General features: G+C 40.9%; 1 protein-coding gene across 1 annotated transcript in view; it reads left to right on the top strand.

The window, feature by feature from the left end:
* The window catches only part of ANKDD1B (ankyrin repeat and death domain containing 1B), a 30,382-nt gene that overhangs the window by 10,871 nt on the left and 3,330 nt on the right, over nucleotides 1-16,181 (top strand). The window contains 9 exon segments of the mRNA XM_068177247.1: nucleotides 602-714; nucleotides 2,441-2,512; nucleotides 2,514-2,540; nucleotides 3,472-3,570; nucleotides 5,111-5,209; nucleotides 8,978-9,076; nucleotides 12,218-12,313; nucleotides 14,975-15,173; nucleotides 15,851-15,982. Coding sequence (XP_068033348.1) covers nucleotides 602-714; nucleotides 2,441-2,512; nucleotides 2,514-2,540; nucleotides 3,472-3,570; nucleotides 5,111-5,209; nucleotides 8,978-9,076; nucleotides 12,218-12,313; nucleotides 14,975-15,173; nucleotides 15,851-15,982 — 936 coding nt within the window.

Genomic DNA, 16,181 nt, shown 5'->3' with positions numbered 1-16,181 from the left:
AACTGTTCTGGACTCTCATTTTTCTGAGAGTTAGGATTCTTCCCATTTTTTTTTGCCATTTTTATACTATTTTGTATGCTTAAATTTTCTTTTTGTTCAAAAGCTGCTGCTCTGCCTGAGGTTGTTAGTTGATGTTTTTTGCTTGGTGGTGTTGTGTTTTGGTTTTGGTTTTGTTTCTGTTTTGTGTTTCTTAATTTCCTGGAAAGAAATTGCACTGATAGTGACAGAGATCAAAGACTGTGATGTTGATATCAAAGCCATGACAAATTTCTATACTCTGACCTAGGCTTTTTTACTCTTTAAATCAGTGGTCTTGGGGGCTCAGTGTAGTACCCACCCTTGTGGGAACCAGTACCTGAAGTTTTCTTCTGGTTCCTAGGTTAGGAGTTAGAATTTCAGATCTTTTTGCTGGTATACATTGAAGTTTTCAGACAACCAACCAGAACAGACTAGATCAAGATTAGACTGAATCTTGGTACATGCTGTGTGCAGTTGCCTCCCTCTCCTTATATGTAAGAAAGACTTGTATGTAAAAGACCAAAGGCATTGTGTTGGTTTTAGTTAAAGTCTTTGTTCTGGATTTTAAAATATATTATTTGACATTTTAATTTCAAGGAGGGAAACACAGCATTGCATTTAGCAGCCAAAAACGGACACAGTGAAGTTGTGGAAATTCTGCTTGAACAATGGGAGGAAATAAATTACCTCAATCAGGTAAGCACACTAAACTATTGAAAGAAATATAGTTAGAGATTTGAAAAATTTTCTAAAAAATCAAATTTTAAAGGAAGAGATGTGGCACTGAGGACACTTCAATAGTCTTGCTGGTTTCCTAGTAACTTTGCATCCTGTTTCTTGTTCCTTGTCCAATAAATTAACCTCCCTTAACTCCTTCAGTGTCTTCCTCTGTCCTTTATCCCTTACACAAATCCTCCCCTGCATTTGGCAAGCTCTTGCATAACTACTAGCAGAAGAGAACAGAGGAAGGCCTTAACCCCCTTGCTTTCTGTCATCCAGCATTTTTAGCTATGTGATCCCATTCCTTTTAACATCTCATTTTTTAAGCACTTCTGGTGCTTTTCAGCCGATTCATTGAGCCAGTTTGACTTGCATACCAAGCACATTCCATCACAGGCACCTCAGCAGAGGTAATTTGTATCTTGCCCATCTGACCTCAGTTGCACAGAAGTGGCTGCAGACACTGCCTATCCAATTTGCTTTTCCAGTTTAGTGTAGGCGAGCTCAGCCAGCATATTCATCAATTATGTATTAGCTGGGAAGGTTGTATCTCTGAGCTAAGGCACTCTTGAGGTTCATTTCAAGGCTTAAACTTGGAGTGGAGGAAGGAAATGCACGCTATCTGCGCCTCTCAGTGTTCTTGCTTTGCAAAGGGTTTGTGTCTCTTCTGTTTCTTCTCTGGGGCAGCTGGAACAACCTGGGCAAGGTAATTTCCTTTGTTGTGGGCTGGAATGCCCACTGTGGGAACCTGCCTTGTGGTTGATGATTTGTTCTGCTGGGCCACGGGGCAGAATGAGTAACTCCTACCCAAGGCCCTCCTCTTCGCTTATCAGTGACAGACTGGTGAGTTGAGAAGTTCCCTCTTGTCCAGGTTGTCCGCTGTTTTCAGCTGTGCCTGTTGCGAGGCTCATGAGCCTCTCTGAAATGTGGAGCCCTCGTGTTTCCAAGGCTTGTCTAAGAATGTTGCTTCTGCACACAAAGCTTGTGCTGCTTGTGCCCCTGTCTTGACATGACCTTCCTCTCTGGCTGGAGATATTGTGATCTGCATAGGAACAGATCTCTTTTCCCACAACATGAGCAATGTACTAAAATGTATTAAGTTTACCAGAATAACATCAGGATTTTAAGCAAAGAAAAATTAGGATTTATTGATTCTTTTGTGATTGTTGAAACACCAGAGTAGCTTTCATTAAACTTTTGTGTATTTTAGATCTTGAGAAGCAGGAATTAGATAATTGTGTAGCTGATGTATCCCATTTTATAGACTTGCTGTGGAGACATGGAGACTTCTTCAGTGTGAAAAGATTTGAAATAAATATGCAACAGGATTATTTCTGCTTAAAGTTCTCCTTATAACTGGCACTTGGGGTTGTGAATTTGTCAGAAATCCATGACATTGCACTGACAGAAATTGGAATTACTGTATGTACTAGCATACTAGTGGTGTTTTCTGGTGTTGAATGGCAACAATTGCTGCCCACCAAAAAAGAGCATGATTAATATTTATGAAATAATTTTCTGTATTGTAAACCTTTCTATATGTCTGTCCAGATAAACATTATCTGCCACGTAACTGCTGGTGAATAGCCATGTCATACAAGAGTTGGATGAGCCTGATGGAGCCTACTGGAGGTGTTTTTTGTCTCAGTGTTGTAGGCACTTCTCTTAAATTAGAACAGACATTTTGTCTCTTTTGGTCCAGAATGGAGAAACCCCATTTTACTTGGCTTTTGAAGGAGGTCATGAAAAATGTGCTGGAATTCTTACTGGAGGCAGGGAGGGACATTAATATTTCAACACAAGTATGTGCACAGTATCCTTCCTAGTGGGACATACTAGACTGTGAAAAGGACCTTAACAGCAAAGGAGATTTGCTCTGCTTTTTTTTTTTTTCTTTTTAAATGAAACAGGTTAAAAATCAGAATGGGGAATGTAGAGAGTATGAACAGAATAAAACCAATGTGGAAGTAAAATAGCATTAGCTTTATTTGATGGAGTACTGTGGTGGAGCTTTTTTTTTCCTCTATGCCCACTAGTACAACAAATGACTAGAAAATGTGACCAACTTGGATAACTGAAAATCCTCCTTTTTGGCAGTGCATGTGACTGATCTGATGACAAACTTGTTCTCTACATCTGATTCCTGAACTGCAGTCCAACTCATATCTGCTGAATGGCCTTAGCTAGCCTGCTGCAAGGAGTTTATGATTCCAGCAGAATGAGAACTTATTTGTTTAAGCAGAACAATTTTGTAAAAATTAGTTTTAAGAAATTATTTTCTATTTATTTATTTTTATTTATTTTTCTATTGATTTATTAACTATTATATGGATTTACTGGTTATTGTGACGATACTTGCTTGGTAAGGGTCTAACAGACTGAGTGACAGAGTAGAAGACATGTTGGCATTGTTGTTGTCCATGGCACAGTATAGATGATGATGCTGATCTGTCTCTTTTTTAAGAGAAATTGGATGGGGCTATAGGATACAGGTGTTCTTTAGTATGTTTGTTGCAATATAGTAAAAATGGGAATTTCCTTCGCTGTTGACAAAAATATCATGGCAACTGCCGATGTGCTTCATTTTGTATCATTTTGTCAAAAGGTTTTATTGGCGGAGGGGATACTAAGACAAATTTAAATCCAAGATTATCCTATATTTATACCTCTCTTTAATACTGTTTTTTTCAGCAATAAAAATGTATATTTTTCTGTCTATCAAATTTCTTTCAGAACAATAGCAGTGCTTTGCAGGTTGCAATTCAGAATGGACATCTATCCTTAGTTACTTTTCTTATTGATAAGAATATTGACCTGGTTCCTAAACCTGAGGTGAGTTTATCAGAGTAACTCTTCTGCCACTGCTCAGCCTGTCCTCTCTTTCCATGGGAATTCAGACAGCTGAATGAGATTGAGTAGTACCTTGAATTTTTTCCTAGACACACTATTACTTGGTTTCTAGATGCTGATTAGCAACACATACAGACCAATAGAGACAAGATCCTGTTGCCAGCCCAGTGAGTGCCTGAGCAGGCTGGTGCAGTACAGAGTAGACACGGCCACACTATGCCAAGGGCCAGGCATTCGGAGAAGAAGAGCAAAGCGTCCTACTTGAATTTAGCAGTAGTAATACTATGGGCAAAGAGTCAACATAATTTTGAATAAAGATAATGAAAATGTAAGTAAACATTTCAGTGCTTTCACACTACTGGTAAAGGCACCCTCAGTGCCTTCAAAATCTGCGTGCCAACCTTCTTTGTAATTTAAAAAGAAAGAGGTATTTATATTATCCAAATCCTCTTTCAGTTTAGATATTACAGATATTTGAGATTTTCTATGAATAGAAAATTATATTCCACTTCTACAGTACAGGATGAAAATAGAATCTGGACTTCATGACTTATGACCTGATCAGTGACTCCTTGCAGAAAGCTATCAAGGAATAACAATTTATGTTGTGCTTGAAATGATTTAAAGGTCAGATAGTTGTTGTGCTGCTTGTTCTCCTTAGATTTCTGTAGCAGAAGCAGCTCAAAAAATTGTAACTCACATTTTGCAAATATTTCCATCACAATGCTGCATAAGAGCTTGCTTTATTTTTCTGTAGCCCTGAAGAAATGTTTTACACAGCCCTGAAGGCTGTGTTTATTATAAAGATGCTGAACTGGTGGCTAGCACCATGAATGGTACTGGTATGGAATTATTCTTCAGTTGTATTTTGCAAGAAACTGATCAGTCACAGGTTCAACATACAAAATGATCTTACCAACCTGGTGTGGATTTTGACTGGTGTTGAATCTGTGCCCTGGTTCTATTAATAAATAATCAATCAAGTAAAACCTCTGTCTTACTAATTGTAATTTGTTGTATTTTATAAATATGACATCAAGTCACTTAAGTACGAAGAGCATTTCCAGCAGCAACACGTGACAAAGGTTTGTTCCTGGAAAGTAGATTTTGATATCAGTTTACCGAATACAGAATGAGTCAGTTTCAACAAAAGGCAAGGTCACTTTTGTGAAGGAGCAGAAACATTACCCTGATATCTGTTGTCAGGGTGGCAGCCCATCCCAGGTAGGAACACTTAAGAGGAGTGCCATGCTGTACTCCTAAGTGGTGGCACACTGATGCACACCCCATGCACTCAGCATTACCAGTCTTCTCAGCTGTGTTGGTTTACCTGCTTCCAGGTGGGAGCAGGCTACCACCTCTGGTATACTCCACACAGCCAGGTGTGTTTTCTGCAGTGTGGAGCCTCTGCTAGAGCATGTCACCTTTGCAAGTGGTGGGCTTCAATAAGAACCTCTTTCTTGTTTTCATGAGCTTGTAATAATATTCCCAAATATAATAATTTATTATTTTCCCTCCACAGCAGAAGAATTCCCCTCTCCATTTAGCAGCTCTCAGTAATAATCTACCAGTAGTAAAAAGCCTTTTGGATGCCAATCACAACATAAACTCCTTAAATCACGTAAAAAAAGCTCGGAATTTACACAGCTTTATTGGTAAAGGGGAGATTATGCGGGTTTTGCTTGAATTTGTTTTTTTTTTTTCTCTTATGAGCTCAGGGTACGAAAAAATAGGAAGGAAGTTCCCTCCTAATCTTTTTGTGTGTGTACATATGCATTAGTCACTGGTACATGCTGTGCTAATATTGTTTGAGCAAGATAAGGATAGCACAATACTGTATACTCAGAAAATGATTGGGTAATGTATTGTTCAAGTGTTATGGTTCATATGTAATAAATGACAGAAATGTCTAATGGTATTGGCTTCAGAGGGAAGCCCAGTGCAGAATGTCATTTGACAGGAAAGAAGTTAATTTTTCCTTTAACCTACCACGTGTAGTGTTTTAGATTTGTGACCAAAACAGGGCTGGTAAAGACAGCACTGTTAAAGCTGTTGATGAACAATGTTTGCACAGCATCAACATCTCTGTTTCATACTCTGTGCCCCTACCTTAACTGACTGAGGTGCTCTGGAGGGGGCAGAGCTGAGCAGAGCTGAGCGACACGGAATGACAAGGTCATAGGTCTCTGTGATGCAATCAGTGAGGAGCTGTTAACTGAAAGGACGCTGGTTTGAGCCCATCCACGGACAGCTACACCTGTCTTCCTTACCTTAACCAGGATTCTTTCACCCTGCTTGGTGTCAGTAGTCTTTGGAGACCTGGTTAGTTGTTGGCCAGTTCACTGTAGATCGGATCACTGTAGATCATATCCACTACTGACGTGTGCCATACTTGAGTGCAGTCATGCTTGATCCCTTTTTTGCTGTACAAAACCTGCTATAATTGTTAATGTCCATTTCTGCTTTTGCTGTGTTGCATATCACTTTGTGTTGCTTTGCCTGGCAGAGAGATGATAGAAGTACTAGTCTGTGCCTGATCCAGTGTTTTTGGGCCTTACAATGCCACTGAGGTGTACTCAGGTGACCATCTCATGGAGAAAATCAGCAATTACACCTTTTCATTTCCCTCCTTGGAGAGGTGCTTTATTGAGAGAGGAAAGAATGGCATTTGCCCCTTCTTCTCCCACAGGACAGGTCTCTCCCACCTTCTTGTAACCCTACTCAGTTCCTTGAATATCCTTGCATAATCACACTCTTCATACTAGTGTATGTTGTGAGCGTGGTTTTGATTATTGTGAGTTACAATTAACTAATTGGGAATGCCACACAGGGATTTGCCTGGAGGCAGTCAATTCTCAGGTGTGGAAGGAATTGGACATGTGCCTGAGGCTCTGCCTCCAGTGGTTTGGGATTTCATGCCTAGCAGGAATATAGGCCCAAGTAATTCATACACCATCTGAAGGAGGGGAGCCTTGCCCGCCCTGATGAAATACAGGGATTTCCAATGTTGTGTTGGGTCTGGCCCTTGCCTACCGAGCTGCCATCCAGTGCCCTCAAAAGAGAACAAGGGTTTCCTGGTCAAGGAGCATGCAAAGGGACACTGAGAAGTTCTGAAGTCACTGTAAGTGAAAACTCACTTAGCTGGAGGTAAAAATGGGAATTTCCTTTGCTTAACCAGTGACTCAGCCCTCAAATATAATAATTGTGCCTGAACTCAAGGAGAGATGATGGAAGTAGATGCTGATTTGGTTAGAAAGAGAAACAGCAGCTCCTGCCGAGGGACAAAAGGGGAAAGATTCAAAAGAGGCAGCCTGGCCTGTAGCAGGACAGGAAAGGGAAAAGACAAGAATGACAACAGAAGTAAAACTACCTGATATCCATCTCTGAATGACCTCTTAGGTAGGCAGCAAGTATTCATCCATCAGCAAGATAAATTAAACACACAGCTACCTGACTGCTCCGGTGTTGGGAATGTAGGGACGCTCAGAGGAGTCCACCTCTAGGGACTAAGGGATTGACAAGGGGATCATAACAGAGGCAGCCACTCACAAGTCTCTGGAGATGGCTTTTACTGAGCATGAATGCAAAGTGTCTCCTCAAAGAACATACTGCAAACCAGCAAGGCAAGTAAACTACCACAGAAGGTATCCAATATCTGAGGGAGTGGTGGTAGAGGTGGACTACAGTGACCTGGCCAGCAGCTAGGCCTCCAAAAATCTCAGTGACATCCAGTGCCTGTGGTCCATATGGCAGAAGACTGTTCAGAGCTCACATACACTGGCTCCTGACCATGACAGGATCCAATGGTCCAACTGTGTACAGACAAGCCTGCCACCTGTGGCGCTTCAAGGACAGCCTCCCCATCAGCCCTACATCTCAGCCATCCATCTCAGTGGAAAGACTGTCCCATTCAGGGCACTGTGGCTCACTGCTGGGGAAATGCAGCCTGGTCTCCCTCCTGACATGTAGTGGTGCTCCCCACAATAGCAACAAGGATGAGTCTGTGAGAAACCTGTGGTTCACCCCTTCCCATTGTCCATTTTATTTAGAGATTAATTTATACACATAATACACATTAATTTATACACATTTAGAGATTAATTTATACATATTTTTATGGAAGACAGAGGCAGTCATTTGTGGTTGGAGTAAAGTATAATGACAAGAATTTCTGGTCACATAAAACAAAGAATTCTGTAAATTTCTTCAACACATCTCTTAGAAATATTTTGCACTATGTCTCTATCTTGCCTGAAGTAGCCTACAGTAGGTACTCACTTATCCCTAAATTTCTGCAGGAAAGAAAGTAGGGTGTATGAATTTAAAAAATACTTTTTATTCATGGGAATAAAAAAGTAAGGTAAATACATGACATTGTGTGATCATAGTGTAAACTGTAAAATTAACTGGTGAGACTTTTAATGTGGAACCCTGAGTCTGGTGTTTCTTAGTGTGCAAACCTTTGATTAAGATCTAAAGGCCAAAGAAGTTCTCTAACCAGACCTATAGAATGTAAACTTGCAATGTCAGAGAAGCACAGGCACAAAACATTCAGCTTAGAAGGATAACATGTCCCAAGAAACATACTAAGGAACATTCCCATATATGCAGGGCTTCCACAATTACTCCATACTGCTGCATTTCACCCACAGATATCTGGATTTTCTTACTCTTAATTTCTAGAAAAGAATAAATAAATACATATTTGTGTATATGTAGCTATGTTGAGACTACACAACCCTCCTTTTAGACTCAAAGATTTACTTGAAGGTGAATGCCATTTTAGCTACATTTCTTGTTAATGGTTTGGCCTTGTTTAATGATTTTGTTTTGGGATTTTTTGTGTGTTTGCTGTTTAATGTTCACTGAACCCATTATGGAGCAGGTAGACTTCTGCTGTGTATCATCATTTTGTGGCAGGGATGACTAAAAAGTTCTTTTGTGGATGTATTGTGGATGGATGGAATAATGTACTGTTGAAAACTGTGGATATCCAGTTGCCTTGGCATGAATTTCAGCAGGGAAAAGTTTACTTGAGAGGATAATATGGGTGTGGGTTGCCAGACACATGAAGCCCTCTGTCCAAAGCACCTTACTTTAAGAGGGAAGAGAAAGAGCAAGCTTGTTAGTTTACAGTACATTAGAGAGGCATAACAGCAACCCTTTCCTGAGCCAGCTGGAACTTCTGCCTTGTTTTCCTGCAGAGATGCCATATGCTGTCTTCTCTGCCTGAAACAAAACCGGCAGAAGTTAAATGACTTCCCACTGTTCAGTATTTTCTCACCAAGGTCACCTCTTGTTGTGAATCTATTTTAGATTCAGCCTGTGAACATGCTATTTCTAGGAGCAAGTTGGACTCAATGCATTTATTTGGTGTCTTCAATTCCAGAGGCAGGAAACCCCTCTACATCTGGCAGCTGATCTTGGCAATGTGGAGTTGGTGGAAGTCCTGCTGAAGTCAGGCTGCAATCTCAAGACCACGGATAAGGTAAATTGCATTCCTCACACATATAAGGATTACATGATTTTTTGTCCTATAATCTTCCTTACAGAGGTGCATAAAGCACATGTTGCTAGCTGTGTTTGCTAAGTAAAGCTAACTACAAAGGAAGTCTTCTTTTTATATTGCTATACCTGCAGCTTGCAGAGATCTCATGGTTTTGGTGAAGAGCAGTAAAACTCCCAAACTCTGTGGTTTGAAGGATAAACACTGCTTCCAGAAACCTTTCATGGAAAAAAATGGTCTAGGCTTGCAGAGGGGAAAAATGCCTGTGGCTCCTTGTAACTGTGCACCTGCAGCTGTGCTCAGTGCCAGAAGAGATGCAGCTTCACCAGGTGCAGTGATGGAGAGTTTGCCCTTTAGCACTCCTGGTCATCTCAGAATCATGGTGACATTCCAGATCCATTCAGATGGATACTTAAACCCTGAGATGATGTTCTGCCTGAAAGATAGAAACAAAAATGGTAATGGTTGGAAGAAGTACCAAAGCAAAGTTGCTGGGGAAGTACTTTTGAAAGAACAGAGTACCAAACCCAGTATTTACATATTTTGCTAAATTACTGCAAGATTGAGTGTTCCCTTTTACAGTGTTACCACTTTTCTTGATATTCTGTATGACTGACTTGAAGGATTTGATGTTTATTATGAGCAAAATCTCACCCTTTTGTAACTTTAGAAAGTAACTTTCCTGTCCCTGAAGCTTTATGGATTAGGATTGTCTTGTTTTGCCCTAGCCTGATATAAGGCCTGGAGCTCTGAGTGTGGGTTGCATGGTTGGTATGTTTTGGGGTGCTGAGGTAAGATGCTGCATTGTAGTTAAGCCTTTCCATTTAGAATCATGCCTACACTTGCCAAAGGGCTGCAGTTCTCATAGGGATCAACCCAGAATGAAATCTTGTCCACTTTAAACAGCACCTTAGCCACTGGGAAATTTTTTTCAACCTATTTGTATTTCAAAGGCAGACACAAAAACTTACTTATTGCCTATGACCTTAAGCACCTGCAAGTCTTTGGGGGAGGCAGTGCCCTTGTATTACCGCAAAACTGATAGAGCTTGTTATGAGAATTTGGCTCTGTGCCAGTACAAGTTCTGGAACAACTCACCTTTCTGCATTGGTTTTCTTTCCTGGAGTAGCTTTTTCCTTGCCTATTTGCTGGAGGACCCCTGAGACCATGCCACTGCTGGGAACATATGCAAGTACAGTGCCCTTTGAACTGAATTGGTGCTGCGATGCCAAAAATGTTACTGTCCTTGCTGAACAGTAGACAGGAAGAAGGGGAGCCTGCTTTGATTGCACAGTATTTTTCTGGTCTCCATGCCCTGGCAGCAGGAGTACTCAGTCTCTAGACAATGCCATGCATCTGCTCCTGTCAGAGGTCAGGAAATGCACGCTGTCTTTTGTTGTGAGTGCGCAGAAAGCTCCCCCTGTGCAAGACTGCTGTGCTGCATGTGCATGCAGGATGCCAGCAGTGTCTACACTATCACAGGGGTACAGAAATACCCCCCCTTTTCCACTGCCTCTCTCTGCCTCTGTGAAATGCAGAGCACCTCTCCAGAGGTGAGCCCAAGGAGTTATTGTGGTCTCTGGACTCTTCACATATATAAAATATGTCTATGCAAAAGATTTAATGAAATGCATGTTCCTTGGCTTCTGATGTGATGCTCTTCTAAAAACAGGTTAATTAGAATGATCTTGAGCAGAGCCAGGAGCTAGAACTCAAAAGGTGTATATTAGGGCACTTTATATTATCTGGAGAACTGAAATACCTTATAATTTCATTAATGAACCTTCTAATTAAAGGATTGACTTCTTTTAGATCTATTTTTCTAGAAATGACTAGCACTTGTTATGTGGAGAATAATACTAATATTTAAATCCCAGGCAGTTGCACTCAGTGCAGATCTGCTGAAAATAGACAATTGCAGAGAAATCCCTTTAGAGCCACCATGATGTCTGTGCATCAAAATGCTGATAGGAGAGATGGGTTCAGGTAGACTGAGCAAACCTCTGCAGCTGGTGTTACAGCAATGGCTTTGAGTAACTGTGACTCCTTCTATACCCATGAAGCATCATCCTACAGTTGTCCAATTTTTTTTTTTTTTTTTTTTTTTTTTTTTTTTTTTTTTTTTTTTTTTGTTTCTATCTTTCAGGCAGAACATCATCTCAGGGTTTAAGTATCCATCTGAATGGATCTGGAATGTCACCATGATTCTGAGATGACCAGGAGTGCTAAAGGGCAAACTCTCCATCACTGCACCTGGTGAAGCTGCATCTCTTCTGGCACTGAGCACAGCTGCAGGTGCACAGTTACAAGGAACCACAGGCATTTTTCCCCTCTGCAAGCCTAGACCATTTTTTCCATGAAAGGTTTCTGGAAGCAGTGTTTATCCTTCAAACCACAGAGTTTGGGAGTTTTACTGCTCTTCACCAAAACCATGAGATCTCTGCAAGCTGCAGGTATAGCAATATAAAAAGAAGACTTCCTTTGTAGTTAGCTTTACTTAGCAAACACAGCTAGCAACATGTGCTTTATGCACCTCTGTAAGGAAGATTATAGGACAAAAAATCATGTAATCCTTATATGTGTGAGGAATGCAATTTACCTTATCCGTGGTCTTGAGATTGCAGCCTGACTTCAGCAGGACTTCCACCAACTCCACATTGCCAAGATCAGCTGCCAGATGTAGACAATCCTTTCAGCTGTAATGAGAAAGTAATTTCCTTTTTATTCTGTGAGCCACCTTCTCTTACCATCTAAAACAAGGCACAGGTTTGTCCTGTAAGTTGGAGATTGCCAACTTTGCCAGCCTGTCCATCTGAAATGCCAGTTTAACCATAGCATGGGAATGGACTGTGTTTGTGGTAGTTTGAACGTGGACACAGTGACTGGAGTGTGCAAGCTGGTATGAAGTATGCAAGTCTGAGTGCAGGTTTCTGGGGAGTTTAGTGTGTGAGAAAACTGACCACCCCTGGGCTGAGGTGATACAGCTTATGCAGAGCATAGGACTTTGATTGTAGCTACCCAAAAGCCATAAAAAAGGGATGGGCTCTGTAATCAGCCCCTGTGTTTTTCTTCTATGACACACTTACCCAAGATAATGTTCTGATTCATTGTCTCTGCTTTCAGCATGGGAAAACTGCACTAGCCATAGCATCAAGGAGCCATCATGTCCTCATTGTAGATATGATCATTAAAGCAGAAAGGTATTTTGCCATGAAACAGGTAAGAGTCATCTTTCATTAAACACAAGATAACCTAAGGGAAAAGCCAATTCTGATTTTGAAGTGCCTTTTGACTGAGGTGGTTCCTTAGGCAGGCAGCAAGACTAGCCTTGATGAACAAAATTTAGGATTGGGAATGGGAAAGTCTCTAGCCCGTCCAGGCTTTATTCCTGACTAGCTGTAAAACTGTAAGCACATCTTAGCATTTTCCTGCCTTGTGTTCTACTCATAAAGGAATGGAGAGAGATTCTAAGCCAAATCCAAACTGTGCCATCAGTACCATGGCTGGGATAACATGGATCCATGATGATTCCTGGATCCTTTGGTACAGTAAAATCTGTGGTTGAAAAATAGCAGAGTGAAGATGTCCTTTGCTAGCAAGAGCTCAGCTACTTCAACAGAAGCTCCCTCTTCTGTTAATTATAAAATTAAACCAACGAGAAGGAAAAGAACTTCATAACAAGTGTGAAGGACATGGCTTAGGTTGTCTGAATTTCTCACCTTCTTTCCCTAGTTGTTACTTAAAAGTACACTGCATAGTGACCACTGCATAGTGATGGGCTTCTCTAAAGGGCTACAAGCAACTGCCATATCAATTTGTGATTTTGTTCTCACTCCTGCTTCCTGCTGAGTTAGCCAAGTGTATAAGCATACTGATCCTGTCTCAGAGCAGGTACAGGGATTAGCTGGTTTTACCACTCCACTCCTGTCCTGAGTGGCCAAATCCTGACACTTAATGTTACAGGGCTGGTAAATCACAGATCTAGATTAATTACTGCAAAAATAATCCATGAACACTCTGTATCGTGCATTTGATTTGCACCAGTTCAGCTGGAATTTTCAGGTACATTATTGTTTCTTTTGGTTTAAAGAGGAATTAGAAGTAGTCTGCTGCCACAGAAGACATAAGAAATCTAACAGCAGTAAGCCCATAATATTCTCAACCACTTGGTGTTGTTCACTGAATTTTCTGAAGAGAATAAAAGGTGTTAAGCAGATGCTTTTCCGCAGAAGCACCAGAGATGTTGGGAAATACAAATGTAAGTATTTGTATCCTGTTGCCTGAAGCTGAGAGTGCAGGAACAGCTTAAATCTTACAGCTATGGAATATGATGCTGGTGGTGTTACCATACTGGAACTACAGCATTTTGAACCACTATTTTAAGGACTGTCGTTTTGTTACATTCAGCTGAATTGTCATTTGTGACAAAGCATTAGTTACAAAAGGAAATATCATGTAGCTGAGAGGAAGGGCACATGATACTAAAGTGTGACTGTCATCTCTCTGTTTGGCCTCTTCTCTATTTATCACTTCTACCCAACCCTTTCCTATCATTGTCCAGGCTGGGTTTACCTGGATTTGAAGGCAGCTGTTACTATCCCACCTTGCCATTGCCTCAAAACACACTTAGCAGCAAAGGGAAGCTGTGCTGCTGCAAAGGTTTTTTTTTTTTGTTTTGGTTTTTTTTTTTTTTGTTTTGTTTTTTTTTTGCTTGAGATTTTTTTTCCTGTGGGTTTTTTTTTTTTTAATTAAACATCACAAGCAAATGATCTAATCAGAGAGACCCTGACGCTGTCCTGTAGAATGTCCTAAACTTTACTTCGCATGTGTTAAAAAGCATGAAATAAAGTCTGCATCAGATGAATGGAACCAAAAATACATGACAATGCTTAGTTACTGAACTGTGACTTTTTTTCTCTGTAAGTCTCTCTCAGGGTTAGGAAATAACCCTGCTGTATTTTCCTGAATTTAATTTGGAATCAAGCACTTTATGCTTAATATTTTTAAAATGTGGACTTATTGCCATTTCCTTTTTTGCTTAGTATCTGCTTTGTCATTCTTTATCAGATTAATAAAGAAATTTCTTCCCTTTGAAGACTTATTTGAAACAGGACTAGTACATAAATGTAACGAAATACAGAAATAGCTAGAGATTACCTACCTAGGAATGTTCCTGGGCATAGCTTAGCTAGGACTGGAATCACTGATTGACGTGGTTTTTGCCAAGATGCCCAAACAAAAGGCATACAGCAGCAACATCACTTTTAATCGGGAGGGTAAAATCCATGTGGTTTTGGTTTCTATCTGATTTTACTTATGCAGGAATGAAACTAGAACCATGCTCAACACACATGTGCACATTGGTGTTTAGACACTTTGCTGAATGGGAGTCCTTGTGATAAACCTAGTGGCTGATGGTGCCAGCAAAGGATCTGGAAGTCCCCACTTCAGCCAAGTGAAGCTGACGGGGCAGAGGCAGGAACAGGCTGAGCAGGCGCTGTGTCCATGGTGCCTACCCTCTCCCCAAGAAGAGATTAGTGCTTTGAGAAGCAAGAGAAAATGGTGAGAACTGTGCCTGAAACCCAGCTGTGCTCTAAACATGACATAGACAGAACCAAGCAGCACAGCAGTGCTGACACAACAGTTGCTGTTACTTTGCTTTTGTGTATCAAGTACCAGAGAAAGTGGCTTATTTTGCAATTAACTCAGTAATACATAGCAACAGACACTGGAACTTCTTGTTTCAGTTTCTACGAGCCATATACACTTTCTTTACAGGCACTGAGTAAATCATCTGTCAGCAGCTACACCTGTACAGGACCTCACTGAGCAAAGGTTCCCAGCTCTGTTACACAATTTATCATCTGCTTTCCTTTTCAGACACAACTAGCTCATGGTGGTAATGGGTCAGACTTCAGTGTGTCCTTCAAACAAGATCACAGCACACAGACCAAGCAAATCCGTTCCTCCCTTTGGAATCTAGCATACAACCAGTTAAAAACCCGTGCATGGAAAAAACTGGCTATGTTCTGGAAGTTCACAGATGAACAAATTAAAGCTATTGAAGAACAGTGGACAGGTAGCAATATCTGAATGGCCAGACAAAATATATAGGATAGAAGAACCCCACAAGGCAGTGTTGCTTTTTAAACTATGTGAGTACCCCATAGTGAAGAGGGTATAAGCCTTATCCCTGGTTCCTGGGAAGCAGTGCTGTAGCAGTGCAGAACACTTCTGCTCTCTCTCTTGGCCTGAAGGATCCTTCCTCTTGGGAGATCAAAACTAGAAGCCGTGAGCATCACAGCATGGTCTTGGGGGTCATGCTACAAGTCAGAACCTGGGGAACCCCATGACACAGAGCAATTTTGCTCACGCTCTGTCTGCACAGCTGCCATGAAACAGGAGTTTCTGGTTTCAGGCCTCTCAAGTGCTGGGAACACAGTACTTCTGCAGCACATATTGTACTTGTTACTACTACTCCAGGGTATATTTCCACAGCTTGGGGAAAAATGAAAGGAAAAATTAATTTTAAGATGCATTAGGTGCTTTTTTTATCTTAACAGTAATATTAGGATAAAATGAGATTTTTTTAAAAAACTTTTGTAAGCTTCAGTCTTAATTTTACTGCTAGATGAGAAAGGTAGTAAGAGTAAAGGAGCAAGTCTAAAACCCAAGTTCTCTTGGAACTTTTAAAGTGCAAAAGCACAAAATACACTGTTTCCAGCACATTGAACAAATACTTTGTGTCTTGCATAGGGAAAAAAAGTTACAAGAAACATGGGAACAGAATGTTGCTCATCTGGTTACATGGCACACTGTTGGCTCATCAGAATCCTGTTAAACACCTACATAAAGCTCTGGTGGAAGCAGGACTTCAGCTTTTAGCTGGTAAGTTGATACAGAGCACATTACAGTGTCCTCTGTGAGACTGCAGTGCCATGTTGAGGTCCCTACTGGTGCTGGGAAGCTGTGGCCAGGGCAGGGGTGGTGGACACTTTCTTCTTTTCTGGGAGTGCCCCTCCTGAGGGGTGAGGCTGCCTGAGAAAAAGCATTTAGACATAAGGTTTCCAAAGGAAGACACGTGCAA

This window comes from Anomalospiza imberbis, chromosome Z (assembly GCF_031753505.1).
Source record: "Anomalospiza imberbis isolate Cuckoo-Finch-1a 21T00152 chromosome Z, ASM3175350v1, whole genome shotgun sequence".
NCBI classification, from domain to species: domain Eukaryota; kingdom Metazoa; phylum Chordata; class Aves; order Passeriformes; family Viduidae; genus Anomalospiza; species Anomalospiza imberbis.
Note: the sequence above shows the minus strand (reverse complement) of the source record. Positions and strands in the feature narration are given on the sequence as shown.